Source organism: Anomaloglossus baeobatrachus, chromosome 4, assembly GCF_048569485.1.
Source record: "Anomaloglossus baeobatrachus isolate aAnoBae1 chromosome 4, aAnoBae1.hap1, whole genome shotgun sequence".
Lineage (NCBI taxonomy): Eukaryota > Metazoa > Chordata > Amphibia > Anura > Aromobatidae > Anomaloglossus > Anomaloglossus baeobatrachus.
In genome coordinates, this window is record NC_134356.1 from 608,192,794 (window position 1) to 608,208,285 (window position 15,492).

General features: G+C 52.3%; 1 protein-coding gene across 1 annotated transcript in view; it reads right to left on the bottom strand.

Moving 5' to 3' along the window:
- GPAT2 (glycerol-3-phosphate acyltransferase 2, mitochondrial) overlaps positions 1-15,492 on the bottom strand; it is a 277,049-nt gene that overhangs the window by 74,363 nt on the left and 187,194 nt on the right. Inside the window, exon 15 of the mRNA XM_075346194.1 lies at positions 7,898-8,159. Coding sequence (XP_075202309.1) covers positions 7,898-8,159 — 262 coding nt within the window. The remainder of the gene's footprint in view (positions 1-7,897; positions 8,160-15,492) is intronic.

The following is a 15,492-nucleotide window of genomic DNA, read 5'->3' on the forward strand; positions in this document are numbered from 1 at the left end:
ACAGCACCGCCGACTCAGTGGGGTGAGAAGGGAGCATGCCGGGGGCCCTGTTAGGGGCCCTCTTTTCTTCCATCCGATATAATCAGCAGCTGCTGCTGACTAAAATGTGGAGCATTGTGTGAGTGTCAGCCTCCTTCAACACAAAGCATAAAACTGATGGGCCCGTGATGCACGGGAGGGTGTATAGGCAGAGGGGAGGGGTTACACTTTTTAAAGTGTAATACTTTGTGTGGCCTCCGGAGGCAGTAGCTATACACCCAATTGTCTGGGTCTCCCAATGGAGCGACAAAGAAAAGTGCAATTCCACAATTGTTTTTTGTTCTTATTTCCCATGTTAACTATATTGTAAAATTGACCTGGCATTCTGATTCCCCAGGTCAGTATTAGTTTGTAGACACCAGACATGTATAGTTTTACTTTCATCTAAGTGGTGAAAAAAATTCAGAAGTTTGTCAAAAACCAAAATAGCGCTTTTGTCGCCATTTTTAGGGATCTGGGGCTCAGTAACTGCTTATTTTTTGCGTCTTGAGCTGACGTTTTTAATTATCACATGCTTTGATCGCCTGTTATTGCATTTTAATGCAATGTTGCGGCAACAAAAAAAAAAACAAAACATAATTTTGACGTTTTGATTTTTTTTTTCCTGAATGAAGGGAATTTTGTTTACTTACCGTAAATTCCTTTTCTTCTAGCTCCTATTGGGAGACCCAGACAATTGGGTGTATAGCTTCTGCCTCCGGAGGCCACACAAAGTATTACACTTTAAAAAGTGTAACCCCTCCCCTCTGCCTATACACCCTCCCGTGCATCACGGGCTCCTCAGTTTTGGTGCAAAAGCAGGAAGGAGGAAACTTATAAATTGGTCTAAGGTAAATTCAATCCGACGGATGTTCGGAGAACTGAAACCATGAACCAAAAGAACAATTCAACATGAACAACATGTGTACACAAAAGAACAACAGCCCGAAGGGAACAGGGGCGGGTGCTGGGTCTCCCAATAGGAGCTAGAAGAAAAGGAATTTAGGGTAAGTAAACAAAATTCCCTTCTTTGTCGCTCCATTGGGAGACCCAGACAATTGGGACATCCAAAAGCAGTCCCTCTTACAGGTGGGCAACCGCCGCCTGAAGGACTCGCCTACCTAGACTGGCATCTGCCGAAGCATAGGTATGCACCTGATAGTGTTTCGTGAAAGTGTGCAGACTAGACCAGGTAGCCGCCTGACACACCTGCTGAGCCGTAGCCCGGTGCCGCAATGCCCAGGACGCACCCACGGCTCTGGTAGAATGGGCTTTCAGCCCTGAAGGAATCGGAAGCCCAGAAGAACGGTAGGCTTCAAGAATCGGTTCCTTGATCCACCGAGCCAAGGTTGACTTGGAAGCCTGCGACCCCTTACGCTGGCCAGCGACAAGGACAAAGAGCGCATCAGAACGGCGCAGGGGCGCCGTGCGAGACACGTAGAGCCGGAGTGCTCTCACTAGATCTAACAAGTGCAAAACCTTTTCACATTGGTGAACTGGATGAGGGCAAAATGAAGGTAAGGAGATATCCTGATTGAGATGAAAAGGGGATACCACCTTAGGGAGAAATTCCGGGACCGGACGCAGAACCACCTTATCCTGGTGAAAAACCAGGAAGGGGGCTTTGCATGACAACGCTGCTAGCTCTGACACTCTACGGAGCGATGTAACTGCCACTAGAAAAGCCACCTTCTGCGAAAGACGTGATAAAGAGACATCCCGCAGCGGCTCGAAAGGTGGTTTCTGAAGAGCCCTTAGCACCCTGTTAAGATCACAGGGTTCCAGCGGCCGCTTGTAAGGTGGGACTATGTGGCAAACTCCCTGCAGGAACGTGCGGACCTGCGGAAGCCTGGCTAGACGCTTTTGAAAAAACACGGAAAGCGCCGATACTTGTCCCTTGAGAGAGCCGAGAGACAAACCCTTGTCCATTCCGGATTGAAGGAAGGAAAGAAAAGTGGGTAAGGCAAACGGCCAGGGGGTAAAACCCCTATCAGAGCACCAGGATAAGAAGATCCTCCAAGCCCTGTGATAGATCTTGGCGGACGTTGGTTTCCTGGCCTGTCTCATAGTGGCAATGACATCTTGAGATAACCCTGAGGACGCTAGGAGCCAGGACTCAATGGCCACACAGTCAGGTTGAGGGCCGCAGAATTCAGATGGAAAAATGGCCCTTGAGACAGCAAGTCTGGTCGGTCTGGGAGTGCCCACGGTTGACCCACCGTGAGGTGCCTCAGATCCGGGTACCACGACCTCCTCGGCCAGTCTGGAGCGACGAGGATGGCGCGGCGGCAGTCGGACCTGATCTTGCGTAACACTCTGGGCAGCATCGCCAGAGGAGGAAATACAAAAGGCAGTCGAAACTGCGACCAATCCTGAACTAATGCGTCCGCCGCCAGAGCTCTGTGATCTTGAGACCGTGCCATGAATGCCGGGACTTTGTTGTTGTGCCGAGACGCCATGAGATCGACGTCCGGCGTTCCCCAGCGGCAACAGATCTCTCGAAACACGTCCGGGTGAAGAGACCATTCCCCTGCGTCCATGCCCTGGCGACTGAGAAAGTCTGCTTCCCAGTTTTCTACGCCCGGGATGTGAACTGCGGAGATGGTTGAGGCTGTGGCCTCCGCCCACAGCAGAGCCCGCCGAACTTCCTGGAAGGCTTGACGGCTGCGCGTGCCGCCCTGGTGGTTGATGTACGCGACCGCCGTGGCGTTGTCCGACTGTATGCGGATCTGCCTGCCCTCCAGCCACCGATGGAACGCCTTTAGGGCTAGATACACTGCCCTTATCTCCAGAACATTGATCTGAAGGGAGGACTCTGTCGGAGTCCAGGTTCCCTGAGCCCTGTGGTGGAGAAAAACCGCTCCCCACCCTGACAGACTCGCGTCCGTCGTGACCACAGCCCAGGATGGGGGCAGGAAGGATTTTCCCTTCGACAGAGAAGTGGGAAGAAGCCACCACTGAAGAGAGGTTTTGGCTGCCAGGGAAAGAGAGACGTTCCTGTCTAGGGACGTCGACCTCCTGTCCCATTTGCGGAGAATGTCCCATTGGAGTGGACGCAGATGAAACTGCGCAAAGGGGACTGCCTCCATTGCTGCCACCATCTTCCCCAGGAAGTGCATGAGGCGCCTCAAGGGGTGTGACTGGCCCCGAAAAAGAGACTGCACCCCCGCCTGCAGAGAAAGCTGTTTGTCCAGCGGTAGCTTGACTATCGCTGAGAGAGTATGAAACTCCATCCCGAGGTAAGTCAGTGATTGGGTCGGTGTCAATTTTGACTTTGGGAAATTGATGATCCACCCGAACCTCTGGAGAGTCTCCAGAGCGACGGTCAGGCTGTGTTGACATGCCACCCGGGAGGGTGCCTTGACTAGGAGATCGTCTAAGTAAGGGATCACCGAGTGGCCTTGAGAGTGTAGGACCGCCACAACGGATGCCATGACCTTGGTGAAGACCCGTGGGGCTGTCGCCAGGCCGAAAGGCAGTGCCACAAACTGAAGGTGTTCGTCCCTGATGGCGAAACGCAGGAAGCGTTGATGCTCTGGTGCGATCGGCACATGGAGATAAGCATCCCTGATGTCGATTGATGCTAGGAAGTCTCCTTGGGACATCGAAGCGATGACTGAGCGGAGAGATTCCATCCGAAACCGTCTGGTTCTCACGTGTCTGTTGAGCAGTTTGAGGTCCAGAAAGGGACGGAATGATCCGTCCTTTTTTTGGCACCACGAACAAGTTGGAGTAAAAACCGCGACCACGTTCCTGAAGGGGAACGGGGATCACAACTCCTGTCTTCAGAGTGTTCACCGCCTGAAAAAGTGCATCGGCTCGCTCGGGGGGCGGAGATGTTCTGAAGAAACGAGTCGGAGGACGAGAGCTGAACTCTATCCTGTAACCGTGAGACAGAATGTCTCTCACCCATCGGTCTTGGACATGTGGCCACCAGGCGTCGCAAAAGCGGGAGAGCCTGCCACCGACCGAGGATGCGGTTTGGGGAGGCCGAAAGTCATGAGGAGGCCGCCTTGGAGACAGTGCCTCCGGCGGTCTTTGGAGGACGTGACTTAGACCGCCATGCATAAGAGTTCCTCTGGCCCTTCTGTGGCCTGTTGGACGAGGAGGATTGGGACCTGGCTGAGGGCCGAAAGGACCGAAACCTCGATTGAATTTTCCGTTGCTGAGGTCTGTTTGGTTTGGACTGGGGTAAGGACGAGTCCTTTCCCTTGGATTGCTTAATAATTTCATCCAATCGCTCGCCAAACAATCGGTCGCCAGAAAATGGCAAACCGGTTAAGAACTTCTTGGAAGCAGAGTCTGCCTTCCATTCGCGTAGCCACATGGCCCTGCGGACTGCCACCGAATTGGCGGACGCTACCGCTGTACGGCAAGCAGAGTCCAGGACGGCATTCATGGCGTAGGATAAAAATACCGACGCCTGAGAAGTCAAAGACGCAACTTGCGGAGCAGAGGTACGTGTGACCGCATTAATCTCAGGCAGACAAGCTGAGATAGCTTGGAGTGCCCACACGGCTGCAAAGGCCGGGGCAAAAGACGCGCCTGTGGCTTCATAGATGGATTTCATCAGGAGCTCTATCTGCCTGTCAGTGGCATCCTTGAGCGATGAGCCATCTGCCACTGATACTACAGATCTTGCCGCCAGTCTAGAGACTGGAGGATCCACCTTGGGACATTGAGCCCAACCCTTAACTACGTCAGAGGGGAAGGGGTAACGTGTGTCAATAAGGCGCTTAGTATAGCGCTTGTCCGGAAATGCTCTGTGCTTCTGGACAGCATCTCTGAAGTTAGAGTGATCGAAAAACGCACTCCGTGTACGTTTGGGAAACCTAAACTGGTGTTTCTCCTGCTGCGAATCCGACTCCTCTATAGGTGGAGTTGGGGGAGAAAGATCTAGCACCTGGTTGATGGACGCTATAAGGTCATTTACTATGGCGTCCCCTTCAGGTGTATCAAGATTGAGAGCAACGTCAGGGTCAGAGCCCTGAGCTGCGACATCCGCTTCATCCTCCAGAGAGTCCTCAAGCTGAGACCCCGAACAGCGTGATGAAGTCGGGGAAGATTCCCAGCGAGCCCGCTTAGCTGGTCTGGGACTGCGGTCCGTGCCGGAGTCCTCCCCGTGAGACCTAGGTGGAACCCCAGGAGCACGCTGCGGCGCAGACCGAGAGGGGCCTGGGGGCGATGATCCCACAGTGCCCGGGGCCTGTGTAAGGACCGATCTGGACTGCAAGGCTTCTAGTATCTTAGCAGACCATTTGTCCATAGACTGAGCCATGGATTGTGAAAGCGACTCAGAGAGTTTCTCAGCCAAAACTGCAAACTCTGTCCCTGCCACCTGGACAGGGGAAGCCGGCGGTTCTACCTGAGCCGAGGGTCCCACCAGTGCCCGAGGCTCCGGCTGAGTGAGTGCAACAGGGGCCGAGCATTGCTCACAGTGAGGGTAGGTGGAACCTGCAGGTAACATAGCCGCACAAGAGGTACAGGTTGCAAAATAACCCTGTGTCTTGGCACCCTTGCTCCTTGTGGACGACATGCTGTTGTCTCCTATGAGAGTGATCACTGAGGGTATATAGCCAAAAGCAAAACAATGCGGCCGAACAGAGAAAATGTATACAAATATATATATATATATATATATATATATACACTTCGGCACCCTAGGGGGACCAGCACCGGGTGACCGGTGTGGCTTACCGACCGCCCAAAGCGGTTGTGTGTCCACCAGATTCCCTGCCTTGGGCCTCCCAGAGCTGTAGAGCTCGTTCCTGAAATCCTCCACCGGCAGAATGTGATTGTAACAATGGCTGCCGGAGCTCTCAGGGGAGGAGGGAGCCGTGGGCGGCGACTAATGAAGTGCGGGAATCTGGTGCCCCACAGTGATCAGTGAGGGGGGAGGAGGACACCTAAAGTATGCTCCAGCCCTCACTGTCGACGTCAGGTCAACCGTCCCGCCCTTACCTCTGACTGGCAGGCCCGGGGGCGGGAGTTATGGTACTAGGCCGCATGAAGGCGGGGACTAAATTTAATACCGCGGCCGGCAAACAGGCGCGGTCGGCGCGGTAGTCCCGGTCGTCACAAAAAAACAGCAGCCGCTGCAGCGTCTGTGACACAAGCGCTCCATGCACCGTCCCCATGGGGACACAGAGTACCTTTAGATGAAGGGCCCTGTCCCTGATGATACCAAGTCTCCTGTCCGGCAGATTCCCACAGGGGCTGCGGAGGGAGCCCGGTCCCAGTGAATGGATGACCGGTTAGGATCCCACTTCTCCCAGAGCCTCTAAGGGATGGGGAAGGAAAACGGCATGTGGCTCCAGCCTTTGTACCCGCAATGGGTACCTCAACCTTAACAGCACCGCCGACTTAGTGGGGTGAGAAGGGAGCATGCCGGGGGCCCTGTGGGGGCCCTCTTTTCTTCCATCCGATACAATCAGCAGCTGCTGCTGACTAAAATGGGAGCTAGAGTGAATGTGTGCCTCCTTCAACACAAAGCATAAAACTGAGGAGCCCGTGATGCACGGGAGGGTGTATAGGCAGAGGGGAGGGGTTACACTTTTTAAAGTGTAATACTTTGTGTGGCCTCCGGAGGCAGAAGCTATACACCCAATTGTCTGGGTCTCCCAATGGAGCGACAAAGAAAATTGATTTTCTATTTTGATAGATCAGGCATTTCTGAATACAGTGATACCAGAGATGTGTGGTTTGTTTTATTATTGGTTTTTTTTTCAATGGGGCAAATGGGGATTGGAACTTTTGTTGTTTTTTTTTTCCAGGTTTGTAAAAACTTTTTTTTTTTACATTAATTATTGATTTATATTGGTCCGCCTGGGGGAATTTATGTCTGCACTGTCCGATTGCTTAGCTGATCAGAGCGGTGCTTCAGCATCGCTGTGATCAGGAGAAATGCTGTGTTACTGTGAGTACTGGCGCTCTACTGAAGTGAGTTATGGGACCGACAGGGGTCATTATCTGACCCTGTGCTGTCGTGGTAATCCATTGGTGCCCTGTGATGGCATAACGGGGCCACTGATGGTGGCGGCGGACAGTGTGATCCCCGCTGGAGCGCGTTTGATCGTACTGTAAGAGCTGGACCATGCAATCTAAGGGTTAGCTGCACATCTTCTGATTAGATCAGCAGACATGTGCGGGGAATAATGCGGGCTCAATGCGCGAGCCCGCATTAAGAAAGACAGGGCCAAAGACTTATATGTACGTCCTTGGTTGTGAAAGGTTTAAAGGGGTCCTGCAGAAAACTGAAAGGGGTTGTTTATGACCGAGATTAAAATATCCTAAAGGCACCCGCCATCCCTTGTGATCAGCGGTTACCAGAACAGTCTACAGAGGTCTGGTGGTCACCTTCCGCACACTGTGTATGTCCAGCGGCTATGGGGCCTGGTAAAGCTGGGCAGTGGGGTTGCAGAGTGTTGGACCCCACTCATCTAATATTGATGACCTATCCCAAGGATGGTTCATCAATATCTTATCCCTGGACAATTTCTTCTATTTACGTTAAGTGGAAAGTTGTGTTAATATACTGCTGGTCCGAACAGCTACATAAACCAGGAGGCATAAATGAGTAGTTAGGACACATTCACACACCGCGATTTTAACATATTGGCTTGTGTGAAAATGGTGAACAACTGGGTACCATGGCCCTTATCAATGGTGCAAGCCCCTTCACACTGGATTATAGCCAATCACCAATTAGATCGCATTGGGAGTGACCCTACTGACAAGCGGAATGGTCACACCCAGATGTGAGCAGATTCACACATTTCCAGGAGGAATAACAGAGGTAATACGCAACACAGAGTTCCAGAACGGACTGCTCCAGACTTTTCGCTTCATTGGGGATGCAAAGCCAGACATATACATCTACCTCCTAAAGCTTCATGCAAGAAGACCGGCAGCACGGAGGCGCTCTGCAGGGACAGTCCTCTGATACCATCTAGTGACTCTCTGCAGAGCACATAGACATCATCTGAGGGAGTGGAATACAAGGCAGCGGAGCAACGGAGGATGGAAAGACCGTGCCGGAGAACGTCCCACCGCTGGCCAGAAAATCCAACATCAAACCCACGAAGAAGAATCTCTTCTGTTATCACAGGGAGGTCAGAAAGCAGCTGGGACAGGGAGACACCCTGAGAAATGGAGAGGAAAGGGGAGAGCAATTAATGCAAATGTGGCAAAAATGCACAGATTCATGTTATGAAGAGTAATCATATGAGAAGAAGGGAATTTTGTTTACTTACCGTAAATTCCTTTTCTTCTAGCTCCAATTGGGAGACCCAGACAATTGGGTGTATAGCTACTGCCTCCGGAGGCCGCACAAAGTACTACACTTAAAAGTGTAAGGCCCCTCCCCTTCTGGCTATACACCCCCCCCGTGGGAGCACGGGTCCCTCAGTTTTAGTGCAAAAGCAAGAAGGAGGAAAGCCAATAACTGTTTCAAAAACAAATTCAATCCGATAAACAATATCGGAGAACGTAACTTATCAACATGAACAACATGTGCACCCGAAAAACAAATACCCTAAGAAAAAACAGGGCGGGTGCTGGGTCTCCCAATTGGAGCTAGAAGAAAAAAAATTTACGGTAAGTAAACAAAATTCCCTTCTTCTTTTTCGCTCCTAATTGGGAGAACCAGACAATTGGGACGTCCAAAAGCAGTCCCTGGGTGGGTAAAAGAATACCTCGTGATCGGGCTGTCAGGCAGCCCTTTCTTACAGGTGGGCCACCGCCGCCTGCAGGACTTGTCTACCTAGGCTGGCATCCGCCGAAGCGTAGGTATGCACCTGATAATGCTTGGTAAAAGTGTGCAGACTCGACCAGGTAGCCGCCTGGCACACCTGCTGAGCCGTAGCCTGATGCCGTAATGCCCAGGACGCACCCACGGCTCTGGTAGAATGGGCCTTCAGTCCAGAAGGAGTCGGAAGCCCAGCAGAACGGTAGGCGTGAAGAATTGGTTCCTTGATCCACCGCGCAAGGGTGGATTTGGAAGCTTGCGACCCTTTATGCTGACCAGCGACCAGGATAAAGAGTGCATCCGAACGGCGCAGAGGCGCCGTGCGGGAAATGTAGATCCTGAGTGCTCTCACCAGGTCCAACAGATGCAAACCCTTTTCAAATTGGTGAACTGGATGCGGACACAAAGATGGTAAAGTGATATCCTGATTGAGATGAAAGGAAGATACCACCTTGGGAAGAAACTCTGGAATTGGACGCAGTACTACCTTGTCTTGGTGAAACACCAGGAAGGGAGATTTGCAAGATAACGCCGCCAGCTCCGACACTCTCCGAAGAGACGTGACCGCCACCAGAAAAGCCACTTTCTGTGAAAGCCGAGAAAAGGAAATCTCCTTCATAGGCTCGAAAGGTGGCTTCTGGAGAGCAATTAGAACCTTGTTCAGATCCCAGGGTTCCAATGGCCGCTTGTAAGGGGGAACGATATGACAAACCCCTTGCAGGAACGTGCGTACCTTAGGAAGTCGCGCCAGGCGCTTCTGAAAAAATACGGATAGCGCAGAGACTTGTCCTTTAAGGGAGCTAAGCGACAAACCTTTTTCCAACCCAGACTGCAGGAAGGAAAGAAAAATAGGCAATGCAAATGGCCAGGGAGAAACTCCCTGAGCAGAGCACCAAGAGAAGAATATCTTCCACGTTCTGTGGTAGATCTTGGCGGAGGATGGTTTCCTAGCCTGTCTCATGGTGGCAACAACATCATGAGATAAACCTGAGGTCCCTAGGATCCAGGACTCAATGGCCACACAGTCAGGTTCAGGGCCGCAGAATTCAGATGGAAAAACGGCCCTTGAGACAGCAAGTCTGGACGGCCTGGTAGCGCCCACGGTTGTCCTACCGTGAGATGCCACAGATACGGGTACCACGACCTCCTTGGCCAGTCTGGAGCGACGAGAATGGCGCAACGGCAGTCGGACCTGATTTTGCGGAGCACTCTGGGCAACAATGCCAGAGGCGGGAACACATAAGGTAGTCGGAACTGCGACCAATCCTGAACTAAGGCGTCTGCCGCCAGAGCTCGGTGATCGTGAGACCGTGCCATGAAAAGCGGGACCTTGTTGTTGTGCCGTGACGCCATCAAGTCGACGTCCGGCATCCCCCAGCGGCGACAGATCTCCTGAAACACGTCCGGGTGAAGGGACCATTCCCCTGCGTCCATGCCCTGGCGACTGAGAAAGTCTGCTTCCCAGTTTTCCACGCCTGGGATGTGAACTGCGGATATGGTGGATGCTGTGTTTTCCACCCACGTCAGAATCCGCCGGACTTCTTGAAAGGCTTGCCGACTGCGTGTACCCCCTTGGTGGTTGATGTACGCCACCGCTGTGGAATTGTCCGACTGAATCCGGATCTGCTTGCCCTCCAGCCACTGTTGGAAGGCTCGCAGAGCAAGATAGACTGCTCTGATTTCCAGAACATTGATCTGAAGGTTGGACTCTCTCTGAGTCCACGTACCCTGAGCCCTGTGGTGAAGAAACACTGCTCCCCACCCTGATAGGCTCGCATCTGTCGTGACCACCGCCCAGGATGGGGGTAGGAACGACTTTCCTTTTGACAATGAGGTGGGAAGAAGCCACCATCGGAGAGAGTCCTTGGCTGCCTGAGAGAGGGAGACATCCCTGTCGAGGGACGTCGACTTCCCGTCCCATTGGCGGAGAATGTCCCATTGTAGAGGGCGCAGATGAAACTGCGCGAAAGGGACTGCTTCCATTGCTGCCACCATCTTCCCTAGGAAATGCATGAGGCGCCTCAAGGAGTGGGACTGGTTCTGCAGGAGAGATTGCACCCCTGTCTGCAGAGAGCACTGCTTGTCCAGTGGAAGCTTCACTATCGCTGAGAGAGTATGAAACTCCATGCCAAGATATGTTAGTGATTGGGTCGGGGTTAGATTTGACTTTGAAAAGTTGATAATCCACCCGAAACTCTGGAGAGTCTTCAGTGCCACGTCCAGACTGTGTTGGCATGCCTCTTGAGAGGGTGCCTTTATAAGTAGATCGTCCAAATACGGGATCACGGAGTGACCCTGCGAGTGCAGGACAGCTACTACTGCTGCCATGACCTTGGTGAAGACCCGAGGGGCTGTTGCCAGCCCGAAAGGTAACGCTACGAACTGCAGGTGTTCGCTTTCTATAACGAAGCGTAGAAAACGCTGATGCTCTGGCGCAATCGGCACGTGAAGATAAGCATCTTTGATGTCTATTGATGCTAAGAAATCTCATTGAGACATTGAGGCTATGACGGAGCGTAGAGATTCCATCCGGAACCTCCTGGTTTTTACGTGTTTGTTGAGCAACTTTAGATCCAGGACGGGCCGAAAGGACCCGTCCTTCTTTGGCACCACAAACAGATTGGAGTAAAAACCGTGACCTTGTTCCTGAAGAGGAACGGAAGTCACCACTCCTTCCGCCTTTAGAGCGGCCACCGCCTGCAGCAGAGCATCGGCTCGGTCGGGCGGTGGGGAAGTTCTGAAGAAACGAGTTGGAGGACGAGAGCTGAACTCTATCCTGTACCCGTGAGACAGAATGTCCCTCACCCAACGGTCTTTGACCTGTGACAGCCAAATGTCGCCAAAGCGGGAGAGCCTGCCACCGACCGAGGATGCGGAGAGAGGAGGCTGAAAGTCATGAGGAAGCCGTCTTGGTAACGGTTCTTCCTGCTGTCTTTTTTGGGCGTGATTGAGTCCGCCAAGAATCTGAGCCTCTCTGATCCTTTTGAGTCCTTTTGGACGAGGAGAATTGGGACCTGCCTGAGCCTCGAAAGGACCGAAAACCAGACTGACCCCTCCTTTGTTGGGGCTTGTTTTGTCTGTGTTGAGGTAAGGATGAGTCCTTACCCTTGGAGTGTTTAATGATTTCATCCAAACGCTCCCCAAACAATCGGTCACGAGAAAAAGGCAAACTGGTTAAGCACTTCTTGGAAGCAGAATCTGCCTTCCATTCTCTCAACCACAGGGCTCTGCGCAAAACCACGGAGTTGGCTGACGCCACCGCCGTACGGCTCGTAGAGTCCAGGACAGCATTAATCGCGTAAGACGCGAATGCAGACATTTGAGAGGTCAATGGTGCCACCTGCGGGGCAGATGTACGTGTGACCGAGTCGACTTGTATAAGCCCAGCTGAAATGGCTTGGAGTGCCCATACGGCTGCAAAAGCTGGCGCCAACGACGCTCCAATAGCTTCATAGATGGATTTCAGCCAGAGCTCCATCTGCCTGTCAGTGGCATCTTTAAGTGCCGCTCCATCTTCTACTGCAACTAAAGATCTAGCTGCAAGCCTGGAGATTGGAGGGTCCACCTTGGGACACTGGGTCCAACCCTTGACCACGTCAGGGGGAAAAGGATAGCGTGTATCTTTAAGCCGTTTAGAAAACCGCTTCTCAGGATAAGCGTGGTGTTTCTGGATTGCATCTCTAAAGTCAGAGTGGTCCAGAAAAGTGCTTAATTTACGCTTGGGATATCTGAAGAAGGGAATTTTGTTTACTTACCGTAAATTCCTTTTCTTCTAGCTCCAATTGGGAGACCCAGACAATTGGGTGTATAGCTACTGCCTCCGGAGGCCGCACAAAGTACTACACTTAAAAGTGTAAGGCCCCTCCCCTTCTGGCTATACACCCCCCCGTGGGAGCACGGGTCCTTCAGTTTTAGTGCAAAAGCAAGAAGGAGGAAAGCCAATAACTGTTTCAAAAACAAATTCAATCCGATAAACAATATCGGAGAACGTAAGTTATTAACATGAACAACATGTGCACCCGAAAAACAAATACCCTCAGAAAAACAGGGCGGGTGCTGGGTCTCCCAATTGGAGCTAGAAGAAAAGGAATTTACGGTAAGTAAACAAAATTCCCTTCTTCTTTTTCGCTCCTAATTGGGAGACCCAGACAATTGGGACGTCCAAAAGCAGTCCCTGGGTGGGTAAAATAATACCTCGCGATCGGGCTGTCAGGCAGCCCTTTCTTACAGGTGGGCCACCGCCGCCTGCAGGACTTGTCTACCTAGGCTGGCATCCGCCGAAGCGTAGGTATGCACCTGATAATGCTTGGTGAAAGTGTGCAGACTCGACCAGGTAGCCGCCTGGCACACCTGCTGAGCCGTAGCCTGATGCCGTAATGCCCAGGACGCACCCACGGCTCTGGTAGAATGGGCCTTCAGTCCAGAAGGAGTCGGAAGCCCAGCAGAACGGTAGGCGTGAAGAATTGGTTCCTTGATCCACCGCGCAAGGGTGGATTTGGAAGCTTGCGACCCTTTATGCTGACCAGCGACCAGGATAAAGAGTGCATCCGAACGGCGCAGAGACGCCGTGCGGGAAATGTAGATCCTGAGTGCTCTCACCAGGTCCAACAGATGTAAACCCTTTTCAAAATGGTGAACTGGATGCGGACACAAAGATGGTAAAGTGATATCCTGATTGAGATGAAAGGAAGATACCACCTTGGGAAGAAACTCTGGAATTGGACGCAGTACTACCTTGTCTTGGTGAAACACCAGGAAGGGAGATTTGCAAGATAACGCCGCCAGCTCTGACACTCTCCGAAGAGACGTGACCGCCACCAGAAAAGCCACTTTCTGTGAAAGCCGAGAAAAGGAAATCTCCTTCATAGGCTCGAAAGGTGGCTTCTGGAGAGCAATCAGAACCTTGTTCAGATCCCAGGGTTCCAATGGCCGCCTGTAAGGGGGAATGATATGACAAACCCCTTGCAGGAACGTGCGTACCTTAGGAAGTCGCGCCAGGCGCTTCTGAAAGAATACGGATAGCGCAGAGACTTGTCCTTTAAGGGAGCTAAGCGACAAACCTTTTTCCAACCCAGACTGCAGGAAGGAAAGAAAAATAGGTAATGCAAATGGCCAGGGAGAAACTCCCTGAGCAGAGCACCAAGATAAGAATATCTTCCACGTTCTGTGGTAGATCTTGGCGGAGGATGGTTTCCTAGCCTGTCTCATGGTGGCAACAACATCATGAGATAAACCTGAGGTCCCTAGGATCCAGGACTCAATGGCCACACAGTCAGGTTCAGGGCCGCAGAATTCAGATGGAAAAACGGCCCTTGAGACAGCAAGTCTGGACGGCCTGGTAGCGCCCACGGTTGTCCTACCGTGAGATGCCACAGATCCGGGTACCACAACCTCCTTGGCCAGTCTGGAGCGACGAGAATGGCGCAACGGCAGTCGGACCTGATTTTGCGGAGCACTCTGGGCAACAATGCCAGAGGTGGGAACACATAAGGTAGTCGGAACTGCGACCAATCCTGAACTAAGGCGTCTGCCGCCAGAGCTCGGTGATCGTGAGACCGTGCCATGAAAACCGGGACCTTGTTGTTGTGCCGTGACGCCATCAGGTCGACGTCCGGCATCCCCCAGCGGCGACAGATCTCCTAAGACACGTCCGGGTGAAGGGACCATTCCCCTGCGTCCATGCCCTGGCGACTGAGAAAGTCTGCTTCCCAGTTTTCCACGCCTGGGATGTGAACACTGTTGGAAGGCTCGCAGAGCAAGATAGACTGCTCTGATTTCCAGAACATTGATCTGAAGGGTGGACTCTCTCTGAGTCCACGTACCCTGAGCCCTGTGGTGAAGAAACACTGCTCCCCACCCTGATAGGCTCGCATCTGTCGTGACCACCGCCCAGGATGGGGGTAGGAACGACTTTCCTTTTGACAATGAGGTGGGAAGAAGCCACCAACGGAGAGAGTCCTTGGTTGCCTGAGAGAGGTAGACATCCCTGTCGAGGGACGTCGACTTCCCGTCCCATTGGCGGAGAATGTCCCATTGTAGAGGGCGCAGATGAAACTGCGCGAAAGGGACTGCTTCCATTGCTGCCACCATCTTCCCTAGGAAATGCATGAGGCGCCTTAAGGAGTGGGACTGGCCCTGCAGGAGAGATTGCACCCCTGTCTGCAGAGAGCACTGCTTGTCCAGTGGAAGCTTCACTATCGCTGAGAGAGTATGAAACTCCATGCCAAGATATGTTAGTGATTGGGTCGGGGTTAGATTTGACTTTGAAAAGTTGATAATCCACCCGAAACTCTGGAGAGTCATCAGTGCCACGTTCAGGCTGTGTTGGCATGCCTCTTGAGAGGGTGCCTTTATAAGTAGATCGTCCAAATACGGGATCACGGAGTGACCCTGCGAGTGCAGGACAGCTACTACTGCTGCCATGACCTTGGTGAAGACCCGAGGGGCTGTTGCCAGCCCGAAAGGTAACGCTACGAACTGCAGGTGTTCGCTTTCTATAACGAAGCGTAGAAAACGCTGATGCTCTGGCGCAATCGGCACGTGAAGATAAGCATCCTTGATGTCTATTGATGCTAAGAAATCTCCTTGAGACATTGAGGCTATGACGGAGCGGAGAGATTCCATCCGGAACCTCCTGGTTTTTACATGTTTGTTGAGCAACTTTAGATCCAGGACGGGCCGAAAGGACCCGTCCTTCTTTGGCACCACAAACAGATTGGAGAAAAACC